Below are 22675 nucleotides of genomic sequence, written 5' to 3'. Positions count from 1 at the left end.
CCCCTCTGTACCGCTGCCAACCGAAGCTGTCCCATGGGGGAGTGTCCCAGTCTGGGGTGGGCGGCCACCAGCCCTCCCACCCAGGGAGCACAGGCATAGAAAGGGAAGGCACTTCTGTAGGAACAGATGCATGCCCTGTTCTGCTGGGACTCCCAGATCCGTCCGCTGGTGCCTTGGCCAGCACCTGCGTAGTGGGAGCCCATCCTGCTCAGTCCCAGCATCCTCAGGCTGCAGCCCGGAGTGTCCTGGGCAGGGGGGTGGGGTGTTGAGGGGTATGAGTGCTCTGTGTGTGTGTGTGGTGTGTGTATATAGATCTAAAAACATGTATATATATATATACACCCATATATATATACATATAAATTTTCCCTTGTCCCTGGAGAGGGGCATTTGCTGCTGCTGCTGTGCGCATTGATCAGGTTGGGCTTGCCTATTTGCCCACCTTTCCAAACCGGCCTGTAAATCCACCAGTATATGTAGTTCAAAGAGGAGCATTTCTGACTTTTATATCTAATATATTTTTTAAAAAAATATATAAAGACAACAGTGAATTTACAATAATAAAAGTGAAAATCAGCCATGGGCGAGGCAGGTGGTCCTTCCCCGCCGCGGTAGCAGCTGGCTTTGGGAACGGGGTGAGTGGCCCTGCGGGTCTCGGGAGACAGCCGTGAGCCCAGGGCTCGGTGCCCTGACCCGAGAGGGCCGGGCGATTTCGCCGGGATGCAGCAGCCTGGAGCTGCCTGTCCCCTCGGGAGTCCCCCGGCCCGCCCTGCCGCTGTCCCGCCGGGCGGAGCCGGGCCCGGGAAGCCCCGGGAGGCGGAGTCAGGACGGGACTTTCCCGGTACCGCGGCCGGGGCGCGACGGCTGGGCTGGGGCTGGGATGAAGGTAAGCGGCCGGGCCGGGGTGGGGGTATCTGGGGGTGCCGGGGGGATGCGCCCGAGCGGCGGCGGGCAGGGCTGCCTGCGCCAGCGGGAGAAGGGTTCCCAGGGAAAGGGAACTGAGCGGTCCAGAGGTTTAAAGTTCCCTTGCCAGGGCTGCCCATCCTAGCGGAAGGGCCCTCGGCCGCTCCTGGGCTCCTTTTTGCCCCGACAGCCGCGCCCGTCCCTGGCTTTCTCTGGACCGACCATGGGGCTCGCTGGGGTAGGGGAAGTTGGGAAGATTCAGGATGGAGAGACAGCTGCTCTCTTGGAGTGGGGAGGAGGCAGCAGGTCCCAGCGCTGGCGCTTACACTCGTTTCCCTGGCCGTGGGGAAGTTGCTTATTTTCCTGTTTCTGTGTTGCCAGTGAGTTCTGCCCTATCCCGCTGCTCTCTCTCTTGCATGTTGAGCCCTGCTTGCGCTGAAGCAGGGCTGGCTTCCTGCCTGCTCCGAGGGGAAGAGATCCATGCCCGCAGGCTCAGCAAGATCTACCCCAAATGGAGACGTGAATGCCAACACGGTAGTGGTATTGTGGGTAGAGTGGAAACCAGAGAGAGTGAGAGATGGCAAACGCTGGGTTGTCACTGAGAGGGGTTCTCTGAGGGCACACAGATGTACAACTGGAGCAATGGTTCATAACACAACAGCAAAGGAGCTGATTTACAGGCCCTAGAGGAGAAAACCAGAAGATCAGTGGGTGGCTGGGGTTTGCCAAAACCAACTTGATAGCCACAAAGAGAGTAAAGGCGTTTTATGCAGAGAGATACAAATGGCTTCAGTACTCGAAGGCAGGCTGTTGGGAGGGGAAGGCTTGGGCAGCTTTCAGGGAGAGGGGATTTCTCTCTGCTGTGCTTGCACATTAAGGACCTCATTTCCAGGAAGGGTCTCAGAGCAAAGCCCTTGTAAACAGTAGGAGAGACTCAGCAGCCTCCTGCCAGACCCTCACCCACAGCTGTTGGGACTCCTGGGATGGAGCAGAGCACAGTATTTGTGCAGAAAGCAAGGCCAGGTATTTAGGGCCATCTTTTTCAGGTGTTAGCAGACCCTAAGGGAAACAAAATGCACAGGAGCAGCCAGCTGGGTGGCTGGAACATGTCAGCTGTACACTAGGGCAGTTTGGAGCAGGGCTGCGCTCGTGCTGCCTCCTGCGTTTCTGGAGCACTCTTTCCCATGGCTACTAAACACTCTCGCCTCAGATAGACTGACGTACATTTCCCTCCTGCCTGCGGGGCATCAGCTCTGCGAGTCAGCCGACTGTCATGGGAGGAAAGAAAATAGCACCTGCGTTACTAGGTCACGTTCAAGGAGCTGCAGGCATGGAAGAATGGCTTTAACTCACGCTGCTTGCCAGCAGCTGGCCCTTAATTGAAGCAGTCTGGCTGGCACAAGGGAGGCTGTGCCGTCTGGCAAGGGTGCCGTGGCACTGCAGTGCTCCGGGGCCAGGAACTGGTGCTGTGCCTCTCAGTGCTGGGCAGTGCCTTGCATCTGGGTTGCTGCTCTTTTCCCCCATTCCCAGCAATGCCCACAGAATCCTTCCTGAGCCCTAGGAAGGTGTGAAGATGGGGAGGAATTAGCCAAGCAAATGGGGGCTGCAGTTCAAGATCATGCTCCAGCTCAGATGTGCTGGGTAACACAGACCAGGGGATGCTACTGATGGAGGAAGGACAGATGTGTTCCCTTCTGGGATGTGTAGGGGATAAAAGCTAGGTGTGTTACATTCCTAGGGGAAACCCCCGAGTCCTAGGGCCAGAAGGGCATGGCTGCTTGGCACAGGAGGCAGGACTTACCTTGAGGGTAGGTCTGAGGTTGCTTTTCCAGGAACAAAGAAGCAGGTGATGACACCATCTCTGCTGCAAGGTGGGCTTCCTCCAGCACACACTGTGCAGGGATATGGCCAGCAATCTCCCGAGAGAGCCAGAGCTGTGCAGGCTGGGGAGATGCGGGCACAACTCTATGACATCCCAGTCATGCTGTTTGCTGCAACAAGTGGAAGTATCCTGGGCAGCAATGAGTGCGCTGTGAAAACCCCTCAAGAGGGGATGGGGCTGCTGGCACTGGAGAAGGGGAGCTGTGCTATCCAAAGGGCACAATTTGTTCTTATCCAGCATCTTCAGGCCTGGGTTCCCCCAGCTGGGCTCAGCAGGTAGAGTTCGAGGTGGCTGTTCCCAGCACACTGAGGAAGGATGTTTGTCCCTTTCTTCACCTCTCTGTAAAATCTGTGCCAGCAGGTGGGTGGGCTGGCTGGTGGTGGCAGGCTGAAGCTGCCCAGGTGGTGTGATGGGTGGGATCCCAAAAGCAGGGAGGGCATTCTGCTTCCCACAGGCTGGGGGGGGGGGTTGTGTCCATGTTCCTAGGCCTTTTGAAGCTCCTGCAGAATGGTAGGAGGAAGGTCCCACCTCATTTTGCAGTGCTGGATCTCTACCTTCTCCCTCCTTGCACCTTCTGCTGCACCTGCAGGTCCTCAGACTCCATGTCCCAGGCTGCACTGCTGTCTAGGATGCATCCCACAGGCTGGCAGGGCAGGGGCTGCCGGAGCTCACCAGGGCTCAGGTGGCAGGCCAGCCAGGGGAAACCTCAGGCCTGGGGTCACAGGACAGCCCCTTTGGAGGACTTGAGTGGCTGAAAAATCTCCTTGAAAAGATTCTGTTCAGCTTCTGAAGAATATGAGTCACGCACGGGTCGAACAATCCCCTTCCTTCCCCTCTTCTCCCACACACCCAAAATCCCCTGAGTGGGACCTGCAGCAACCACTGATTCAGAAATTCATGGTATGAGGGCACCGTGGAGTCAGATACAGGGGCTTTTTTGCTTTTTTTCTTCTTTTCATTGGTTAGTGAGAAGAAATGTGGAGCAAGAGAGTGTGCTCGGAGGCTCTGCTCTGATCCTGCCCCTTTGCTAGAAGTCACCGGTGGTTTTCCGTGGTCAGGCAGACCTTGACACCAGTGGAACCCCTCCCTGTCTGTGGTACTGGCAGTCCCTGTGGCGATGCTGGGGCTGGACGGGTTGTTGAGACCAGCCTCTTCCTCCCCGGTAAGTAGGAGGGTGCGAGTGTCATGGGCAGCAAGGAAGGGCCCCTGCTGCTGGCAGTGCCTTGTTGGGGTCGGTGGGGAGCATGCAGTGCTGAGTGCTGGGGCGGTGGGATATGCTCCCACAAAGAGCTCTGGGGCTGCCACTTCCACTTTGAAGGCAGATGTTCCCAAGCGAGAAGGAGGGAATGGGAACACGGATAGCGAATGCCTCTCACAGGCCACCTCCACAGGACTGATGCAGGAGCTGCCGTGTAAGTGGAAACTGGGGGAGAGGGAAAGCACCCCTTTGAGTGCCTGGACAGGGATTGCCATGCACTGGCTTCAGTCTGCAGAGCTCTGGAGAGCTTCCCCTGGCCAAGGGGAGACCAGCAAGCTTGGGGGCAGCGCTTTGGGACAGCTGCTCCTGTTTGAGTTCAGAGGGTCTTGGAGGAGACATCCCTGTGCCGGAGGCACATCATCGGGGTGGGATGTTGGGGGATTGGGACCTTGTGGGATCCAGGAGCTGTTGCCGGGCTTTGTGGCGCGGGCGAGTGGTTTCAGCCGTGTTGTACTGCGTCTTGCCGGGGAAGGGCCGATGGCTACGCGGCGGGGACCGGCGCCTGTAGCGGGTCAGGCGGCCGCGGACGGCAGGGCCAAATCCCTCCGTGCTCCCGGGGGAAAACTCGGGACATGTGGCGCTCCGGGGCTGTAAGGGAGCGCCCGGGCGAGGATGGCCGGGGGAGGCGGGCGGGCGTGCTCCGGGATTTTCCAGCCCGCCCGGGGCTCCGAGTCCAAAATCCCCAGGCGGCGAGGGGACGGCTCGTCCCACTGCCCCGGGCAGCCGCCGGCGGGCGCGGGAGCGGCCGCGCTCCGAGCCGTGCAGGGCCGTGCGGAGCCCCGGCCGAGCCCCGTGTCCCTGCCCTGTGCCCCGTGCCCGGGCCGTGCCCCGTGTCCCGGCCGCGGCGGGGCGGGGCGGTGACGCGCGGTCCCGTCATTTCCCGGCTCGGCGGGGTTTCTAGGGACTTTCCGGAGCGGCGGTGCCTTCCTGCAGCCCCGGTACCCGCTCAACCCCCCTCTCCCCGCAGGCCGGCGGCCGGCCCCGCGCCGACATGGACGAGCAGTACCAGCCGGTGAGTGCGGCACGGATCGGATCGGGTCGGCCCAGGGGGGTGTCGCTGCCTGGTCCCGGTCCCGTAGCTGGGCAGGGAGCAGTGCCCGACCCCAGGGGTGGGGTGGGAGGTGGGGATCTGTGCCTGCCTCTGGGGTGGGAGGTGGAAGGGCCTGTGCCTGCCTCCGGGATAGGAGATGGGAGGTCTGTGTCAGCCTCCAGGGTGGGTAAAGGGAATCTGCTGGTGCCCCCAGGGATGGGCAATGAGGAGTCTGCTCCTGCCCAACCCTCTTCCCAGGGAGGGACAGGGGATCTGTTCCTGCCCTGATGGGGGTCTGTGCCAGACTGCCATCACCTGCCCAAGGTGGGAGATGGGGGTCTGTGCCAACCCTCCAGAGCGGTTGGGGATTCCAGCCCCAACACACTCATCACACTGAATCTTCCCTCCCATCACCCAGTGCCTGGATGGGATTGACTACGATGACTTCAGTTTTGGTTCCCACATGATGGAGCAGAAGGAGCCCCTGATTGAGACGGGTAAGGGCCCCTCTGGCTGTGCCCTTCCAGGGGTCCCCCGCTGCAATGGGTTTTCCCAGCAAGCTGACTCACACCTCTTAGTTCCCAGCAGCACCACAGGCTGTATCCTTACTGGCCCCACTGTGAGCTGGCTGGGAATTCCTGTCCCGTGCCACCAGGATGGGCCCTGCTGCTCAGTCTACTAGGGACTACCAGCTTAAGCTGTGACCTCCCCGTGGTCCCTGCTCCCCATGTGACAGGGCATCCTCTGGCCTTCCCCTCCTCTCCCTGCTGCTCTGACTGCTGCTCCCAGCTGTGCTATGACAGCAGAGGGGCTGGGGGCCTTCAGTACCCTCATGGGACAGACAGGGGTCACCTCGCTTTCAGTACTGTCCCTATACCTCCAGCATCCTTGCTGGAAACATGCACTTTGGTTATCCCGTGTTTCTCATCGGTACATCTCCTTTCTGTTCTCCAGTAGAAGGTCCCTACCTCGTCATTATTGAGCAGCCAAAGCAGGTAAGGATGTCTCCCAGGGTGTAACTGTCACCCCCTGCTCTCATGGCATCAGGTTTTGGCCCCCCTTGGCTGACCCTCTCTTTGCCTCCGCAGCGGGGTTTCCGGTTTCGGTACGGCTGTGAGGGCCCTTCACATGGGGGGCTGCCAGGAGCATCCAGTGAGAAAGGGCGCAAGACCTATCCCACAGTCAAGGTGAGCACTGCCCTGGGGAGGGGATAGAACAGCATCTTCAGCCAGCAGTGCACGAGCACCAGGAGGGAGCCTTGAAGGAAGGACAGGAAATTTATAATTAGCTCTGTGTGTCTCACAGCACTGGAGGGATGAGAGGGCTGTGGCAAGAGGGGTGGTGGCCATGAGGAGGGATAGCAGGGATTTCTGGAGAGTCCTGCTAACTCCTGGTATATTGTACCTGACTCCTATCTCCTTTCTCCCTGCAGATCTGCAACTACACAGGGATGGCCCGGATCGAGGTTGACCTGGTGACGCACAGTGACCCTCCTCGTGTACATGCCCACAGCCTGGTGGGCAAGCAGTGCAACGAGGCTGGCAACTGTGTCACGATCGTGGGACCCAAGGACATGACAGCTCAGTATGTGTGAGGGGACCCAGGGTGGCCTCTTGCCTTTGTGGGTGCTGCCTGCAGCTTACAAGATGGGGACAGGGTTGGGGTTAGTGCACGCTGGAGCTGGGTTTGCTGGATGGGGCCAAGAGTGTGTTTAGACAAGTTCATTGTTACAGCTCTGTTCCCTGAGCATTTTGCCTAGATCTGGGTTTTGGCACATGCACCTTATTTTGGGCTTCTGTCCTTGGGTTGCAGCTCCCCAGCTTTGCAGATGACTTTTGAAGCTAGCCTGAATCATGGGGTTATTCAGCAACCACTGCAGTTGCTCTTTTATGTCCAGCCCTGGCTCAGCTTGGTCCTGTTTCCGTCCCTCTGGCTTTCAGTCCCTCTGGTCTTGTCTTTGACAGCCCTTTGGACTTGTCACCTGTGGAGCCCAGTTTTCTGGCTCCTTTCCTGTCTTCTGTGGTTGCTCCTCTTCTGCCCCACACATGTTGACTCACTGCTGCCTGAGTGGCACTGCTCTGTGCTTTGCTCAGCTCCTTCCCAACTGCAGGAGACTATCCCTTTGGGCTGGCTGCTCCCAGCCCTGACACTCCGAGTTCCCAGGGGGTTCCCTCTTCTCCAGGTTCAGCAACCTGGGCGTGCTCCATGTCACCAAGAAGAATATGATGGAGATCATGAAGGAAAAGCTGAAGCAGCAGAAGATGCGCAACAGGAGCCATCTGCTGACGGGTGAGGGCAGCCTGGGGACTCAGCAGGACTCAGCCCCACGGGGTGACAGCAGGGGGACTGTGGTTAGCATGGGGCTGGAGTGTGTGGGTGGGGGGACCTGGAGCACCACCCCCCCCAGCCTGACAGTGTCTCGCCCTGCCCTGGCAGAAGCGGAGCTGCGTGAGATCGAGCTGGAGGCGAAGGAGCTGAAGAAGGTGATGGACCTGAGCATCGTGCGGTTGCGCTTCACCGCCTACCTCCGTGACAGCAGCGGGAACTTCACGCTGGCCCTCCAGCCTGTCATCTCGGATCCCATCCACGACAGCAGTGAGCATGGGGCCAGCCTGGGGAGGGTACAGGGCAGGGTGGGGTAAGGAGGTGAGGGATGCTCTGTCTGCACAGTGGCTCTGAACACCTCCTCTTGCTCTGCAGAGTCCCCAGGAGCTTCCAACCTGAAGATCTCACGAATGGATAAGACAGCAGGCTCCGTGCGGGGAGGGGACGAAGTCTACTTGCTGTGTGATAAAGTTCAGAAAGGTAAAAGCCATTCCCTCCAGCCGAAACCTTCTGGAGGAGCTGTGGCAGGAGAGATCTGGGACCCCTGGGTGGCCAGGGGTCTGTGTTCCTGGAGCCTGACTGGGGCAAGGAGACAGGCGCTGCCAGCTCCCTTCTCTCCCCAGATGACATCGAGGTGCGTTTCTACGAGGATGACGATAACGGCTGGCAGGCTTTTGGGGACTTTTCCCCCACAGATGTGCACAAACAGGTACAGGGGAGACAGGGAGTGTCCTGCTGTGCTCCAAGGTAGACAGGTGCCCTGTGGGGTACGGGTGCCCTGTCCCCAGCTCCAAGGACGAGCAGGACCTCATATCCATGTGTCCTGCCCACAGTATGCCATTGTCTTCCGCACACCCCCCTACCACAAGCCCAAGATCGACCGTCCTGTCACCGTCTTCCTGCAGCTGAAGCGGAAACGGGGAGGAGACGTGAGCGACTCCAAGCAGTTCACCTACTACCCGGTGGTGGAAGGTGAGCACCCCCCAGGCAGGCCAGCATGTCTCCTGCCACCGGGTCTGCCCCTCACCCCGCTGCCCCTCTCTCCCTGCAGACAAGGAAGAAGTGGAGAGGAAGCGCAAGAAAGTCCTGCCTCAGTTTCCCCAACACTTTGGTGGGGGCTCACACATGGGGGGTGCTGGAGGGGGTGCCGGAGGCTTCGGCTCTGGAGGAGGTGAGTGGGGATCCCTCTTCCCCCTCCCTGCCTGGGTGGCTAGGGCTGGACCCTCGGGGCTTGCAGCTCCCTTCTGCTCACCTGTCCTCCTGCTTGCTCCGCAGGTGGCAACCTCAGCTTCCCCTACTCTCCTGGGCTACCCTACAACAACATCTACTCACCTGGACCCCACCCTGTGGGGAGCTACCAGGGGGGTGTGCAGATGAAGGGCCCCGAGGCAGAGGGGCCCGGGAGCGACAGGCAGGCACCTGCAGAGAGCACATACTGCAAGGAGCTGCAGAAGCATGGTAGGAGGGGCTGAGCTTGAGGGGGGCCAGGGGGACATCACTCAGGAGAGGAGGCATGGGTTGGGGGCCTTTTGGGGTGCTGCTCTCCACTCCTGGGGGATACAGGAGGGTGGATGGATGGGGCTGCTGCTCCTGGAGGTGACATCCTGCTTTGCCCCCCAGCCCAGCTGTACCAGCTCTGGATGCTGGCTCTAGCCCGTCGCAATGCCCATGCCTTGCTTGACTACTCGGTCACTGCCGACCCCCGTATGCTGCTGGCAGTCCAGAGGCACCTGGCTGCATCACAGGACGAGAATGGAGACACGTGAGCACACAAGGGATTTGGAGGGAGAGTGTGGGGGCCTTGTTGGGCTTTAGAGCCATTATGGGGGCTCTGGGTGTGGCAGGGAGTACCTGGAGAAGCATGGAGCTGAGCTAGGGACCACTCCACTCTCTTTTCAGGCCTTTGCACCTCGCTATTATCCATGAGCAGACAGCTGTGATCAAGCAGCTGATCGAGGTCATTGTTAGCATCCCCAGCCAGCAGATCATCAACATCTCCAATAACCTGCAACAGGTACATGTTTTGCAGAGCACCCAGTTCTCCTCTACCTGGGAGTAGTTCCTCACTCCTGTTTCCCAACCCTGGGGGCTCCTGTTGCTGCTCCTGCTGAGGGGAGGCTGCAGATCTGAGCAGGGTGCAGCCACACTGGAGAGAACAATGGTGCAGCACGTGGCTCCTCTTGTGAGCGCTGCTGAGGTTGTGCTGCTGTCCTGCAGACGCCGCTGCATCTGGCAGTCATCACCAAGCAGCCCCAAGTGGTCCAGCTCCTGCTGCAAGCCCGCGCTGACCCAACCTTGTTGGACCGCTACGGCAATTCCCTGCTGCACCTGGCACTCCAGGCTGGCGATGAAGAGATGCTGAAGACACTGCTGGCCCACCTGGGCTCAGCTGCCCCTTACCTGCTCCGCCTGCCCAATTTCCATGGTGAGTGGGGTTGAGGGACGATGAGCAGCACCATCAGTGCCGTCATGGGCTTTGCAAGAAGGCTTCTGAGTCTCTCCCCATCTTTCAGGCCTCCTGCCTGTGCACTTGGCTGTGAAAGCAAAGAGTTTGGCCTGCCTGGACCTGCTGGTCAGGACGGGAGCAGACGTGAATGCAGCGGAGAGGCAAAGTGGGAGGACTCCACTGCACCTGGCTGTGGAGATGGAGAACCTGAACATGGCTACCCACCTGGTGAAAAAGGTGTGGGGCGGCTGGTGTGGTGGTGGCTGTGGGACAGGGATGGGGTGCAGCCTCCTACAGGGCCCTGGCAGAAGTGGGGGCTCCCCTGAGGTCTTCAGGTAACAGAACGTAGGAGGAGAAGTGCCCAGGCAGCCCATAATCATGGCCTTGCACCTTTCTTGTTAGCTGGGAGCAGATGTCAACAGCCGGACTTTCGCCGGGAACACCCCCCTGCACCTGGCTGCTGGCCTGGGCTCCCCTACCCTCACCAAACTGCTCCTCAAAGCTGGTAAGGCCCTGCCCTTTCTCCTTTCCCTTCCCTCTCCCTAGCCCTGGCTGCCTGTGCTGAGGGGTGCCAGGCACAGGGCAGACCCCTAGGCCCACCTTCCCTTTTGGGGGCTCATTCCACCTTTCCCTAACAGGGGCAGATGTTCTGTGTGAGAATGACGAGCCCATGAGCCTATCCTCATCGGAGGCCAGCAGCGACACGGACACTGACCCTGAGGAGCAGGAGCTGGCCATGGAGCTGGGGGAGCCAGCCCTGGCTGCAGAGCACAGCACCAACCCCAAGCTCCCCATGCAGGGGCACTGGCAGGCAGGGCACAGGCAGCGCCGCTGCCACACATCCCTGGACCTGACTCGGAGCCAGAAGGTGTGTGATGCCGTGGGACAAACTCCCAGGGAGCATTTCTGTGTGGGCCATGGCACAGATGGGGCAGAGCTCCAGGAGATGCTCCTGTGAGGATGCCGGTGCCCCTCTGTGTCTTGGGGAGATCCATAGCGTGAGGAGGTGATGGGGGATCTGGGCAGTGCTTTATGGGATGCTGACATCTGTGTGTCTGTCTGCAGGTGCGGGAGATACTGCTGCAGGCCTCCCAGCAGGGGCCCAAGGTGGAGCTGCCTACCACTCCCCAGCCAGGTGAGTAGCCCTTTTCCTCCCAAAAGCACCTCACACAGGCAGGGCAGCACCTTCCTGGGGGCAAGGATGGGCAGCATGAGATGGAGGCACTTCTCCTGTGCAGGGAAGGTCCTGTCACTGGACAGTGAGGCACTGCAGGGGCTAGAGCAGCTGCTAAACCAGGACTGCAGTGGGTCAGACTGGATCGAGCTGGCCAAGCGCCTGGGGCTCTGCAGCCTCGTGGAGACCTACAAGGACACCCCCTCGCCCAGCGTCAGCCTCCTGCGCAGTTACGAGGTCAGTGCCTGGCTGAGGTGCCCCTGTCCCACTGATGCCTGCCCAGCCATCGGCCCCACTAAGAGCCCTCTCTCCACAGCTGGCAGGCGGCAGCCTGGGAGGACTGCTGGAGGCATTGGACTCTATGGGGCTCCACAACGCCGTGAGGATGCTCCACAAAACTGAGGCACTGGAGAAGCTGCAAAGCACAGGTACAGAGAGCGTGGGCTGGGTGGGCAGAGGGTGTCTCTGCTGCCCCCCTGACGCCCCATTGCTAAGATCACCTGGGGATTCCTTTGCAGAGCTGAAGGAAGACAGCGCCTACGGCAGTGAGTCGGTGGAGGAGGAGCAGAAGCCCACGTTGGCCTTGAAGACAGGGGGTGAGCTGCCCCCCAGCCAGCAGCCACAGGTGCACTGAGGAGCCAGTAGCCCCTGTGCCCACACACTGCCCTCTGCCTTGCCCACACAAGTGCCTTCTGGACTTGGGGTCCTGGCTGCATGGACTGAGGGGGATGGGACGCAGCCGGCTCCTGCCCCTCTCTGCTCTTATTTAATGGTCCCTCTTCTAAATAAAAATACACAGTTTCCATTAGCCTTTGCCCTCCCTCTCTCCAGCCCCAGCCGTGAGTCAGTGGGCACTAACCCCACTGAACTCTGCCTGGGTCTGGGAGTCTGGCAGCAAGGAGAGAGCTGCCAGCCCCTTCTCAGCATCCCTCTGTGCCAGGGCTATCCCCAGCTGTGGGGAAGAAACCACAGCACACACAAGAAGTGAAGAGCGAGTTTTACTTCAGTAACCGAGAGAAGCTGTACAAAGGTTTTTTTTCCCCCCTAAGCCACCTGGGGCAAGGGTGGATTTTTTTTCTTTCTTTTTTTTTTTTTGTTTTGTTTTTGCAATAGACTTAAAAGAGCAGAATAAAAAGTTTGACACATTCGCAAAGTCAGTGCTGAAACCAGCCAGGTCCCAGGCAGCCGAGAACTGCGTGTGCCCCTGCTCCCAGCCCTTCTGCTGTCTCCAGACCCCTTTCTGGACAATCCTGAAGCCATACTCCATCACCTGCACCTTGCTCTGGACAAGCATCCTTCAGCCCACCCTGGAGTGGTGGGGGCCACCCCAGCCTGCCCCACTCCTTGGCAAGGAGGGAGCCCGTGGCTGAGGAAGGGACTGCACCACTACTGCTGCAGCCTGAGGACCTTGCAGTGCTGCAGACCAGGCTTTCCTGGCAGCCTCTGAGGCCCTGGCCATGCGTTGGAGAAGAGGTGTGGGAAGGAAAGCTGGCTCCAGCCTGTGCCAGACCCATAGGGCAGTGGAGACCCACATGTCAGCCCTGGCTCCAGGGGTCACTGCCCCACTGGGAGTACATATACACTGCTGCCCAACATGCCCCAAGGACGATGATCACTCCCAGATGGCAAACAGGGCCTGTCCAGGCTGCCGAGGGGGAATGGGGGTTATGAAGCACCGGCCCATCAGCATCCCATGCAGCCAGAAGTGCAGCAATGAGTGCTGCCATCCCAAGGCTGCCTCCTTGTTGCTGGAAGCCACAAGGCTGTTTCCCCAAAGGGTTGCTGGTGCCAAAGTGGAGCTGGGGAAGCAGGCAGCAGCAGCACACACAGGAGCCCATGCTCAGCTTGCTGCAGGGCAGGGAGGAGCTGGATTGCCCCAGGTCCTTGTAAAAGCCTCTTTTCCCCAGAATGCAGTGCTTACAGGAAATGGCTGAGTTTCTGTTGTTTGTTTTTTTGTTTTTTTTTTTAAACAGTTCTCAAAAAGCATCAAAAGTAGCCCCAAAAAAACCTCCCTGGTGGTCAGCTCGATCTGGTACTAAAAAGTGCAAAACTGTATCACAAAAACTGTTCAAAAGTTGTAAGAAAGCGGGGAGGGTGCAAAGGTGACTGAGGTGGCAGGGAGGAGACCAGGTGCCATTGCCCTGGCTTCCCTGGCCACCAGCCCCAGAAGAGGGGACAGGTTAGGATTGGCCCCCTCCCATCTACCCCCATGGCACGACGGAGCTGGAGAAGAAGCAGCCGCTGGCTTTGTTTTGCTGCAATTTTGTCTTTTTTTTTTTTAAACCATTGAAGAATTGAGGCCAGCAAGTGGGTTTCAGTTGTTCCCCTTTCCCGGGGCAGAAGAGTAGGTCCTGCAGCCAAATGCAGGACAAGGAGGGGCAGGAACAAGTCTGATGGGGCCGATGGTGCGGGCAGCTCCTGCAGGCAAGGACCAGGGACTGTCCTGCTCTGCCATCATCTCTGGTGGATGGGCCGTGGCCCTGCATGGCTGGTGCTGGCGGCTGCAGAAGGGCTGTCATCCCCTCTAACTTGTGCCGCAGACAGACGGACACATGCAGGGTCTCGGCGGGCACACGGCCTCCACCCCCCTGCTGGGGGGGCAGGAGTGGAGCTGCAGCGCAGGCGGCTGATGCCCCTCACTTAGGACTTCTGAGGGTGGCTGGGGCGGCCAGTGCGCTCTGAGACATTGCGCTTCACCTTGGTGGCCGTGCTGGAGGGCTCTGCGTTGAGCGAGGGGCTGGAGCGGGATTTTTTCAGGCCATCATCCTCCCCACCCGCTGTGTCAAACAGGGTGGACTCAAATGCTGCCAGGTCCTCGGAGCCAGCCTTCAGCTTGGCCCGCAGCAGCATGGCGTAGGTGCCATAGCGGGATTTCTGGGGGGCACAGTGCAGCAGAGAGAGAGGTTGGCAAGCTGGGTACTGCCCCCTGCACAGCATCCCCATGTCAGGGGTGCTCGTGGCCCCACCCATCCCAGCCAGCATCCCAGGGGAGGGGAATGCTTGTGACTGTGGCAGTGACACAGTGCAACTCATCTGACAGGGATGGGTTGGACCCATCGCTCAGGACAGCCAAGCAGGCAGGGGCAGAGGGCTTGAGGGCAGAGGGCCTGAGGGTAGAGGGGGTATCTCCCAGCTCACCTCAAACTCCAGGTACTCTTCCTTCTGCTTTAGCTCCTCATACTCCTTGCCCTTCACCTTCTTCTCAGGCAGTGAGGAGCGATGCTCCAGCAGCTCTGCTGACATTGTCTTGAACTTGGTCTCATGGTTCTTCACCTGCTCCTCCTGGGGAAGAGTGACACCATGTCAGTGCCTTGGTCTATCCCCCTGGTAGTGTGAGCTGGCCAGGGACAGAATAGGTTTTTCCCCTTATAGGTCCAGCCAAAATCTCAGCTGCTGCTCCTGGGTTTGATTTTTTTTTTCTAAATGGCAGGCAAAATCACAGGCCCTTGGGGGCTGTCTGCTCTCACCTTGGGGAGGGGCTGACTGCAGTCTTAAAGCAGAAGAATTTAATCCCTCTAAAACTAGGCTGGTGGTTTTTTTAAATCCTTCCTGCTCTATGAATATCTGCCCTGGCATGCATGAGTGCCAGCTAATCCCCCCCAGTCAGTTGCCTTTCAAGGTCCCTGGTAGGACCCTGCAGGTTGTGGTGTGGGACCATGTGCTCTTCCATGGTCTATTGCTTGACTCCGGTCCCCACTGCCGGGAACAAGACCTCACTGTCTGCCCACAACCTCAGTACCCCTTTGCTCTGTGTCTCCCTCGGCCCTGCACCTCACTGGGAGGCAGTGGGGGAGCATGGCACCACACAGGTCCGTCCACAGGGAAAAGTGTCACCGAGAGACCCAGGGGGTTTGTCCCATGCTCACGGTTGCCCCCACACCATGGCCCACCTGGGACAGCCTGGTGCACGAGCTGGGCAGCAGCGGGCGGCTGAACTTCTTCTGGGAGCCGATGGCTGCGGGGAAAGGGGGTGCAGAGAACATGGCTGCCACCACGTTGATGCGTGTGATCCACGAGTGCATCTGTTCAGGGTTCCTAAGGAAAAAAGCCATACCACAGATAGGCTGTCTGTGTCAAAGACAGAGGGATCTGCCCTGCAGACAAGATCCAAGTCCCCCAGACCTGGCCCTGGCCAGCCATGGCGCCCGGGGCTCTGCCCCCAGCAATCCTGTGTCCAGCAGGGTAAGAAAAAGAGAAGCTGGGCAAAGCTCAGCACTGACACCGGGTCCCTTTCCTTCCAGAAAGGGCCAGGACAGGAGAGAGCAATGTGGCCCTAAGCTCCATCCCACCCTACCCCCCAGTCAGACAAGCCCTTGTGTCCCAGCGTGGGGCCCAGCCAGTGATCCTGAGGGACTCACTGTGCTTGGAAGAGGAAGACCCTCCAGTCAGCTGTCCTGAGGTAGAAGACATTGGGTCGCTTGCTGTAGTCAGACGCCCGCGTGGCAAGCGAATGGTGGATGCTGATAGCATTCTTCAGCTCCTCTTCTGCCAGTGCCTTCCCTGGCTTATACTCCTCCTGCAAATCACGGGGAGTTTCAGAGCCAGCTCAGGGATGCAGCCCACCATGAGTCAGCTCTGTGAGGCTTCAGGTACTGCAGATTAGCACTGGCAGTGGCAGGTCTTAGAGATCACCCTCCACTAGCCAGCTGTGGTCTCTGCTTCCAACTCATCCTACCCCCCTGGGGAGAGGCTGCACAACCTGGGTGCATTGGCTTGGCAACAGCACAGGGGCTGTTCCCCACTGCCCACAGCTGGGCAAGCATGTATGCCTGCAGGGAACTGGATGTGCAGCCCAACCTCCCACCCAGGGCAAAGACCCCACTGCCCCCTGTCTCCCCAGCCAAGCCCCCTGCATGCAGGGCTCACTTAGCAGCCACTTTCACTGCTCAGGCTGAGCCACCCTGGGAACAGGGATGCCACCAGATCCCCAAGCAATGGCTCAAGCACGCATGGTGCTGAGTTTGTTTAGGCCATGCTTTGCAATGCTGTTTGCTGGAGCCCCTCTCACTGCTGTGGAGACTGCCATGACCCACCCCCTGGGTTGGAGACAATCCCTCTCCCTGGTGCGGATACAGGTGGCTCTACTGCTGCCTACCTTCTGCAGGTAGAGAATCATCCCCTTCAGGATGGCATGGAAGGGCTTCCAGCCTCGCTTCCCTCGGGGTGCTGCCGGGGAGGAGAGAGCAGCTCAGACATCATCCTCAGCACTTAGTGGGGGGAAGGCAACCCCCATCCTCCTCCAGCCAGCCCTGCCACGACGCACGTCACCCCACCCCCGGGACGGGCAGCACGCCAGGACTGTCCCCGCGCACCTGAGCCCGTGCCGGCCGCGTGTCTGGCAGATGGTGCTGCTGGCAGGGGCCGCCTCCCGGGGCCAGCCCGCTGCGCTCCCGCCTCGCTGCTTGTGCTAGGCTGCACCACTGCCTCCCCGCTCAGGGCGGGGGACGAGGCGGTGCTGCCTGCCAGGTAATGCTGGCTTTGGAGGGCGGCTGCATCTAATCAGATCTAGGCGGCATTAGATGGCCAGGGCTTAGAGGGGATTTTATTGGGAATACGGTGAACATGCCCGGCAGTGCCCAACCAGCAGCAGCCTACTGTGTGTCTTGTTTATCACAGCACAGGACACCTTCCTCCATCCCTGCAATCCTGTGGCAGGGATGCAGCCCCTGGGAATCCCACCCCAGCCCACCTCCCTGCCTGCACTTTTCCCAGTGCTGTGGGTAGGGGCTGCTCTGCCTGCCTGCTTGGCCTCTGCCTGGTGGGGCTGAATGGGCAGGGAGAAGCTTTCCAGCTCCCCAGCCTGACGGCTGAATTATGCCTGGCACATACAGACAGAGAGGACACAGGGGGCTGATGCTGAAGCCTGGCATGATGCTACCTGCTACCATTAGACATCACACAGTGACTCCTGCCCTGCTTCCCATTTAGTTTCTGGAGCTCACTGGTGCCCTCTTGTCCCAAGTGCCTCCCATGGGCTCCCCAGGCACCTACTTTTCTTGCAGTCAGGATCAGCATGGATCTTGCGGACTAACAGCCCATGCTTGTAGGTGGCAATGCTGGAGTCCTGGGAGAAGTCCAAAAAGGGGTTACTGCAGCTGCTGATGCGCTTGATGGATTTTGGGTTGGGGTCTGCCAGTTCCGAGAGCGACTTTCTCAGCTCCTCCTCATCTCTGACAATCACAGATTTGGGTGGGGAAAGAGTTTGTTACCTTGCTGGGGACAGCAAATACCAAGTTCCCCACTGGCTGCTCCAACTTTTAGGCCTGGCTTCTGAAAGGTAAGCCAGGAGCAGCAGGCCAGCATGAGCAGTCTCCCACCACCACTGGTGAGCATCCCAAACCCAGCCATGCCCATGTGCCCCTGTCCCTCTAGGCAGCTGAGGTGATGCCTGGCCCCTAGAAAGATAGGGCATTGCGGTGTCTGCTGCCAATTCAGGGTGGGGCACCTGCCTACCCCAGGGAGTGAGGAGCCCTTTTTTTGGCCAGGGATGGGACTGACACCAGCCAGGCTGATGAGCCAGGAGCCATGGAGGAGCAGCACCCCAGGGCTTGGCACTACCAGGGCTCCCCAGGCCATAGTGTATGGGCTTACAGGTCACCAGCTGGTTGGAAGAAGGGTTTAGAATGGAACTCACCCACAAAGAGAGACCCAGACTGTGGTCCCCCCACCTTCAGGGTGGCAGCCAGACTATGGGGCCCCAGGCCAGAAGCGAAGGGGTGCAGGGAGACTGTGGCAGGAAGGCCTCGGGTAGTATCAGTTGAGGGCAGGAGCAGGTGTGGGCAGTACGTAGGCAGCTCTCTCCCACCAGGCCATGGCCCCTCACGGTGGGCAGGCTGCATTGGTGCTGCTCCCCCCAGCCTGCACGAAGATGTGGGAGCCCAGAGCTGCTGCCTCCCCCCTCCCTCAGCCGCTCGCTGCTAATTAAACCCCTCAGCATCTGCCGGCGTCTCCATGGCAGCGGCCGAGTGCATCGCTCAGCGCTGGGTACCACTGGGCTGATTAATCCCTGCAGCGCAGGCGCTGCCGCTTCTGCTGCTGGAGATGGCAGCTGTGGGCGAGGGTGCGGGCACCCTGTGGGGCCCCGGCACAGCCACAGCACCCCCAGAGCCTGCCTACTCCCACCACGGGCATGGCCACCAAGACATGAATCCACACCAAAGCTGCAGGAAGCTGGCCTCAGCTGGCTTTCTCTCAGCATGCTGGGGAAGGTGTTGAGGGCAGCCAGAGGTATGTTGCCTGCAGCCCCAGCCCAGTCCATCCCAAGCTCCCTCTCCTTCCCAAATCATCACAGGGGCACCTGCACTGCAGCATCATGGCTCGTGGGGCCTCTGGGGCTGGGTGGCCTCACTGCCCGCCCAGTGCCAGGCAGCAGCACCTCCCGCAGGGGTACTTACATGGCCCACTGCAGCTTCTCGTTCTTGATGGAGCCGTACAGTGCCTGCAGAGAGAAGAGCGGGGGGGTCAGCAGAGAGCGGTGTCAAGACAGGGGGCTGCTCCAGGGAACAAAGAAGGCGCACCAGACTGGCTCAGGGGTACTGGAGGTTAAGGTAATCCCCCGTCAGTTTGTCCTGATCCAGCCCTGTCCTGGTTGGACTAGCTGGTGGACCTTGTTTTAGGGCTACTGATATCACTGTAGACACTGCTTCTCCTGGGCATCATGGGACCTGCAACCCCAAGCACACCCCAGGCATGGTGCTGGTGATTGGCCTGACATTTTCTCCTTTCTTTCCCTTCCACACTACCTGCCTGTGACAGTGCCACAGCATTAGCAGCATAATGGTGAGGCACACCAAACATTTCCAAGTGCTTGGGAGAGCTGTTTCTCCCCACTACAAGGTGTTCCAGGCTGGTAAAAGCAACAGCATTCAGGAGGCCTGAGTCCAAGGAAAGCAAGCTTTTGGGATGGACTTTGATGGTGCCTGCCTTCACCCAGCTCAGTGGGACCTCAGTCTGCTCCAGGGCCCTCAGCAGCTTCATGACACAACATACCGTAGCCAGCAACCCCGCTGCTGTCAGCCACCTGCCCTGGGCTAGCAGAGATGGGCTCATGGCAGCACCCAGCACTCTCCAGCAATGCATTGCTCTCGCAGGAGCACACTTCAGCTTTGGGACAGACTTCAGCACGGCACTGGCCTGGCACTGGCAGAGACCCTGGTATGCTGTCATTCATGAGGCCCCCAGAGGACCTTGTGGCTGGTCAAGGCAGGGTGGGCTGTTGCTGCTTGGAGTGGCTGTGGCCTGGCCCTACCCCTCCCCAGCACTCTCAAGCACCTTTCCCTTCTTGGGGACCCAAACACCACCAAGCTGAACAAAGCAGGACCCAATGCCTGTACTTCAGCACAGGAACAAGACCAGCCTGCCTGCAGCAGGATGCTCCAGGGCCCTGCTCCCAAGTGTTTGTCCAAGTGCTGGGTGCAAGCCAGCAGTCAGCACAGCTCTGCAATCAGGGAGGCTCCAGAGAGGGTTTCAACACAGTGCTCACAGAGGGCTTTGGAGCACGATCTGGAAGGCATCATCCTCGGAGGAAAATAATTGAGTCTTGCACAGGCTGTTCATGCAGCTGTCAACATCCATCACTGGGCCGGAGACTGCTGCTGAGAGATCTTGCTGGTGGCTGAGAAAGTACAACTGGAGGCGTGTAGGAGCCTAGGAATGCTGGCCAGCACACAGGCCCCAGCGGTGTCTGAGGAAGGACATCCATCACTCCCGAGAGGCGCAGCAGCCAGGACGGAGCAGGAACCCAGCTCCTCTTGCTCTTTCCTGCTGGGGAAATGCTGGCAATAGCAGCAGTTTGTTTCTCAGAGGAGGGAAGGGATCATCCCAGTCTAGCAGGCAGAAACTAGGGTTCAGTTGTCTCCTGGGAAGGCAGGATGCCTACAGAGGGGTTATGGCCTCAGAGCCTGAGAGAAAATTTGACTCCAGCCCCATTCACGTAGCCCCGGTGCTGGAGGGGCAGGATGCTGAGCTCTGAGCAGGAGGTACCCATCAGTGGGCTGGCAGGAAGAGGAGAAGAGAGACTTAAAGAAGAGCCTGGAGGGAAAAAAAAATCCAAAGCCTTGCAGAACATAACCTGGGAGTGGAGCAGGGGGGTAAGCAGGCGTCTCAGAGCAATGTAGTTCATAAGGAGTCACCATGGGAAACAGAAGGGAAGGGATCTTACTCACTGCCACGGATGCAGCTAAATAATGCCGAGAACAAACGGACACAAAAAGGAGACTAAAAAAAATGGCACAGAGAAGTGGGGACTGGAAACGGCAGAAAAGCACCTTGGAAAGAGTGGGCAGAATGGGACACATGGCTTGGCTTCTACCTGGCTCAGTGGCAATACAGAGAGGTGTCATCTCCCTGTCCCCAAGGAAGGGAGATGTGAGCCAGCTGAGCCGGGATTTTGGAGGCAGGGCAAGGTGCAACACTGGAGAGGACCCCAGCCCCATGCAGGGCTTGCAGGAGGATTGCTGCTAAATGCAGAGTGAATGAACTGATACCAGAAGATGCTCGAGGAGTAATTCTGGATGGCACATTGCCGGATAACAGCCTGGCAGAGTACTGCATTACAAAAACCTGGGCTCTGTCGGCGAGTAATTCAAAGGCTGAACAGCCTTGCGGCTTTCAAAAGCTCCAGCTGCCCTGCTACAAGCCCTGACAGCATGCCACCAAGCCTGTGTCCAGCAGGGGCTGCCAAGTACCCCAACCCAGAGTCAGGGAGCAGGGGTTGCTCAGCACTCCTGTGCAGGGAGACAGTGAGAGGCAAACAGGGAGACTGTGGGGATTGAGAGGGACACGCAAACCTTTATGTCTACACTTAAATCCTGCCAAGACTCTGCTTGGCTAAACGCCAACCCCAGCCAACACCGATCTCAGAACAAAGCTGTGGACTCAGCCCAGGTCTTAGCTGAGAAGATGCACTCCTGCCACAATGCCCACCCTGCTGTTCTGGTACTGTACCAGAACAACCGCCCGTCAGTCCACTGAACTCTGTGCTCTTTGGTGTACAGACTGTTTCTGCTGGGGAAGCACAGGATATGCAGGCTCCTGAAGCCTAACTCACAATCATGTCAGCAGAGACCAGAGACACCAAACCAGCAGGTCCCTCTCTCCAGGTTCTCTTTGCTCTGTGGTTTGATTCCTCCTGGGCCGAAAGGACAGCACCTCTTGGTATCTCTGAGCTTGCAAGCACTGCCCAAGAGAAAGCTGGGCACTGGCCAAATGCCACTATGGAAGACCCCAAGCATGGTTGGGGTTTTTCGCCATTGTTGGGTTATGAGCTCACTGCTGCAGCATGCCAGGCCAGCCAGCCAGCTCTGCCCTAGACATGCGCAACACTGAAGAGACCTAGGAATATACTGTCCCAGTGGGATTTCTAACTGAATCAACAACATCTTTCTTTGGTGCTCTCGCTCCCAAAAGCAGGCTGAGAGGACGTCCCAGAGTCCTGCTATAGCAAATGTCTCAAGGAGAGGTGAGGGGCTGCACTGGGCAAGAGGCAGGTGGCTCTGATGCTCCAGGCCAGCCATAGTGCCAGCCCTGCTGGGGACAGCCCTATGTGAGCAGGGCAAGGAGAAAACAGCCCCCTTCAACTCCTCAGCTCAGACCAGACCAGAGGCAAGATTCAGTGGTGGTTTGGGGAGCTGGGTAACAAGCTGGCCTGGACACAGCTTTGGCACAGGATTGTACTGAGGGCTGTAGCCCAGCACTCAAGTAACAGATGAAGGTTAACGCAGAAATTTAGGCATCTGGAGAAAGGGTTTAACCCTATCTGGAGTGCCTCTTTTATGCATCATAACTCTTACAGACACATCCCCTTTCCACTCTGCTAGTTCCTGTGCTAAACAACACAGCACTCAGCTCTCTGCGCAGCAAGATGCCCTGTGCATGTCAAGGCTCCCCTTCCTCTTGCCAGACCTGTGACCATCCATGGGTGCATGACATTCTTCGAGACAGACTTCACAGCCACCCTGCAGTCATTCTCCCTCTCTCTGTGCATGGCAGCATTTCAATATGAGAGGTCAACCGCTGGCTTTCCCCAACTTTTCCTTAGCAAAATATCTTCCCTACACCCAGCCACAAAGCTCTGCGAGGTCCCCCAGGCACACAGACCCCCTCAGCTCTGCAGATACAAACAGCAGGGTCAGATCAGGGCTGTACGTTAGACGGAACTGTAACTATGTTGGGTCACTAATTCACCTTGGCAGCCCCCCCTGCACCTCCACTGCCTGTACAGCACGCACAACCCATGCTCAAGAACAACTCGTCACCTGGCACACACCAGCCCCTGCTGCGCACATCCTGTGTGTCCCTCCTCCCCTCCACTGCAGAGGGGCTCCAGTGTGCACAGAGCAGAGTGACTTGGGAACAGACTTTTTTCCCTGTAGAATGGGCTGCCACTGGGACAGTGTCCTGTGCATCACCTTCCACCCTGCTGCAGTCAGTAGTGGACAGCTGCCTATCTCAGCCCCATACTTTCAACTCAGTAACATCTAAGCTGCACCAACTTCTTTTAAAATATTTAAAACCTTGCTTGCCCAGGCAACTATTACTCCCACGACAGCAGATCCCTCTATCCCTCCCAGCACAGCCCCACAGCACGGGAAGCAGCGACCGAGCATCTTCCAACTGCATGTTTCCAACCGAGTGCGTCACAACTTAATGCTGCCCCC

At 58.7% G+C, this 22675-nt stretch overlaps 2 protein-coding genes across 11 annotated transcripts in view; one reads left to right on the top strand and one right to left on the bottom strand.

The window, feature by feature from the left end:
* Positions 1 to 789: 789 nt before the first annotated feature.
* NFKB2 (nuclear factor kappa B subunit 2) lies at positions 790 to 11826 on the top strand. 4 transcript variants are annotated; one of them, XM_027700200.1, is made up of 24 exons: positions 790 to 886; positions 3752 to 3947; positions 4945 to 5055; positions 5492 to 5570; positions 6031 to 6068; positions 6162 to 6260; positions 6506 to 6657; positions 7256 to 7362; positions 7510 to 7668; positions 7774 to 7878; positions 8022 to 8107; positions 8232 to 8370; positions 8450 to 8569; positions 8674 to 8856; positions 9019 to 9160; positions 9298 to 9412; positions 9616 to 9823; positions 9912 to 10081; positions 10247 to 10349; positions 10483 to 10712; positions 10910 to 10979; positions 11083 to 11255; positions 11335 to 11446; positions 11537 to 11826. In XM_027700200.1, the coding sequence occupies exons 2-24, from the start codon at positions 3903 to 3905 to the stop codon at positions 11650 to 11652; spliced, it is 2862 nt and encodes a 953-aa protein (XP_027556001.1). In that variant the 5' UTR covers positions 790 to 886; positions 3752 to 3902; the 3' UTR covers positions 11653 to 11826. The 4 variants fall into 4 exon arrangements, with proteins under 4 accessions (XP_027556001.1, XP_027555999.1, XP_027556002.1 ...); XM_027700198.1 differs by having other exon boundaries at positions 6028 to 6068; positions 11537 to 11652; XM_027700201.1 differs by having other exon boundaries at positions 791 to 886; positions 5011 to 5055; positions 6028 to 6068; positions 11537 to 11652.
* A 261-nt stretch (positions 11827 to 12087) lies between these two features.
* The window catches only part of PSD (pleckstrin and Sec7 domain containing), a 47353-nt gene continuing 36765 nt past the window's right edge, over positions 12088 to 22675 (bottom strand). For all 7 annotated transcript variants that reach the window (XM_027700190.1, XM_027700195.1, XM_027700194.1 and 4 more), the window contains 7 exons: positions 18413 to 18456; positions 17010 to 17188; positions 16114 to 16184; positions 15377 to 15534; positions 14909 to 15053; positions 14157 to 14300; positions 12088 to 13892 (listed from right to left, as the gene is read on the bottom strand). In XM_027700190.1, coding sequence (XP_027555991.1) covers positions 13659 to 13892; positions 14157 to 14300; positions 14909 to 15053; positions 15377 to 15534; positions 16114 to 16184; positions 17010 to 17188; positions 18413 to 18456 — 975 coding nt within the window. In that variant the 3' untranslated portion in view covers positions 12088 to 13658. The remainder of the gene's footprint in view (positions 13893 to 14156; positions 14301 to 14908; positions 15054 to 15376; positions 15535 to 16113; positions 16185 to 17009; positions 17189 to 18412; positions 18457 to 22675) is intronic.

Source organism: Neopelma chrysocephalum, unplaced genomic scaffold (assembly GCF_003984885.1).
Source record: "Neopelma chrysocephalum unplaced genomic scaffold, ASM398488v2 Primary Assembly neopelma1_143, whole genome shotgun sequence".
NCBI lineage: Eukaryota > Metazoa > Chordata > Aves > Passeriformes > Pipridae > Neopelma > Neopelma chrysocephalum.
The sequence above is the reverse complement of the archived record's forward strand: the minus strand, read 5'-3'. Positions and strand labels throughout refer to the sequence as shown.

Bases quoted from the DNA above. Each gene is read 5' to 3' on its own strand.
- NFKB2 (XM_027700199.1), top strand. From the start codon at position 3,903: ATGCTGGGGCTGGACGGGTTGTTGAGACCAGCCTCTTCCTCCCCG. The intron at 7,363-7,509 runs GTGAGGGCAGCC...CTGCCCTGGCAG, and splicing joins CAGGAGCCATCTGCTGACGG to AAGCGGAGCTGCGTGAGATC. The intron at 10,350-10,482 runs GTAAGGCCCTGC...TTTCCCTAACAG, and splicing joins CAAACTGCTCCTCAAAGCTG to GGGCAGATGTTCTGTGTGAG.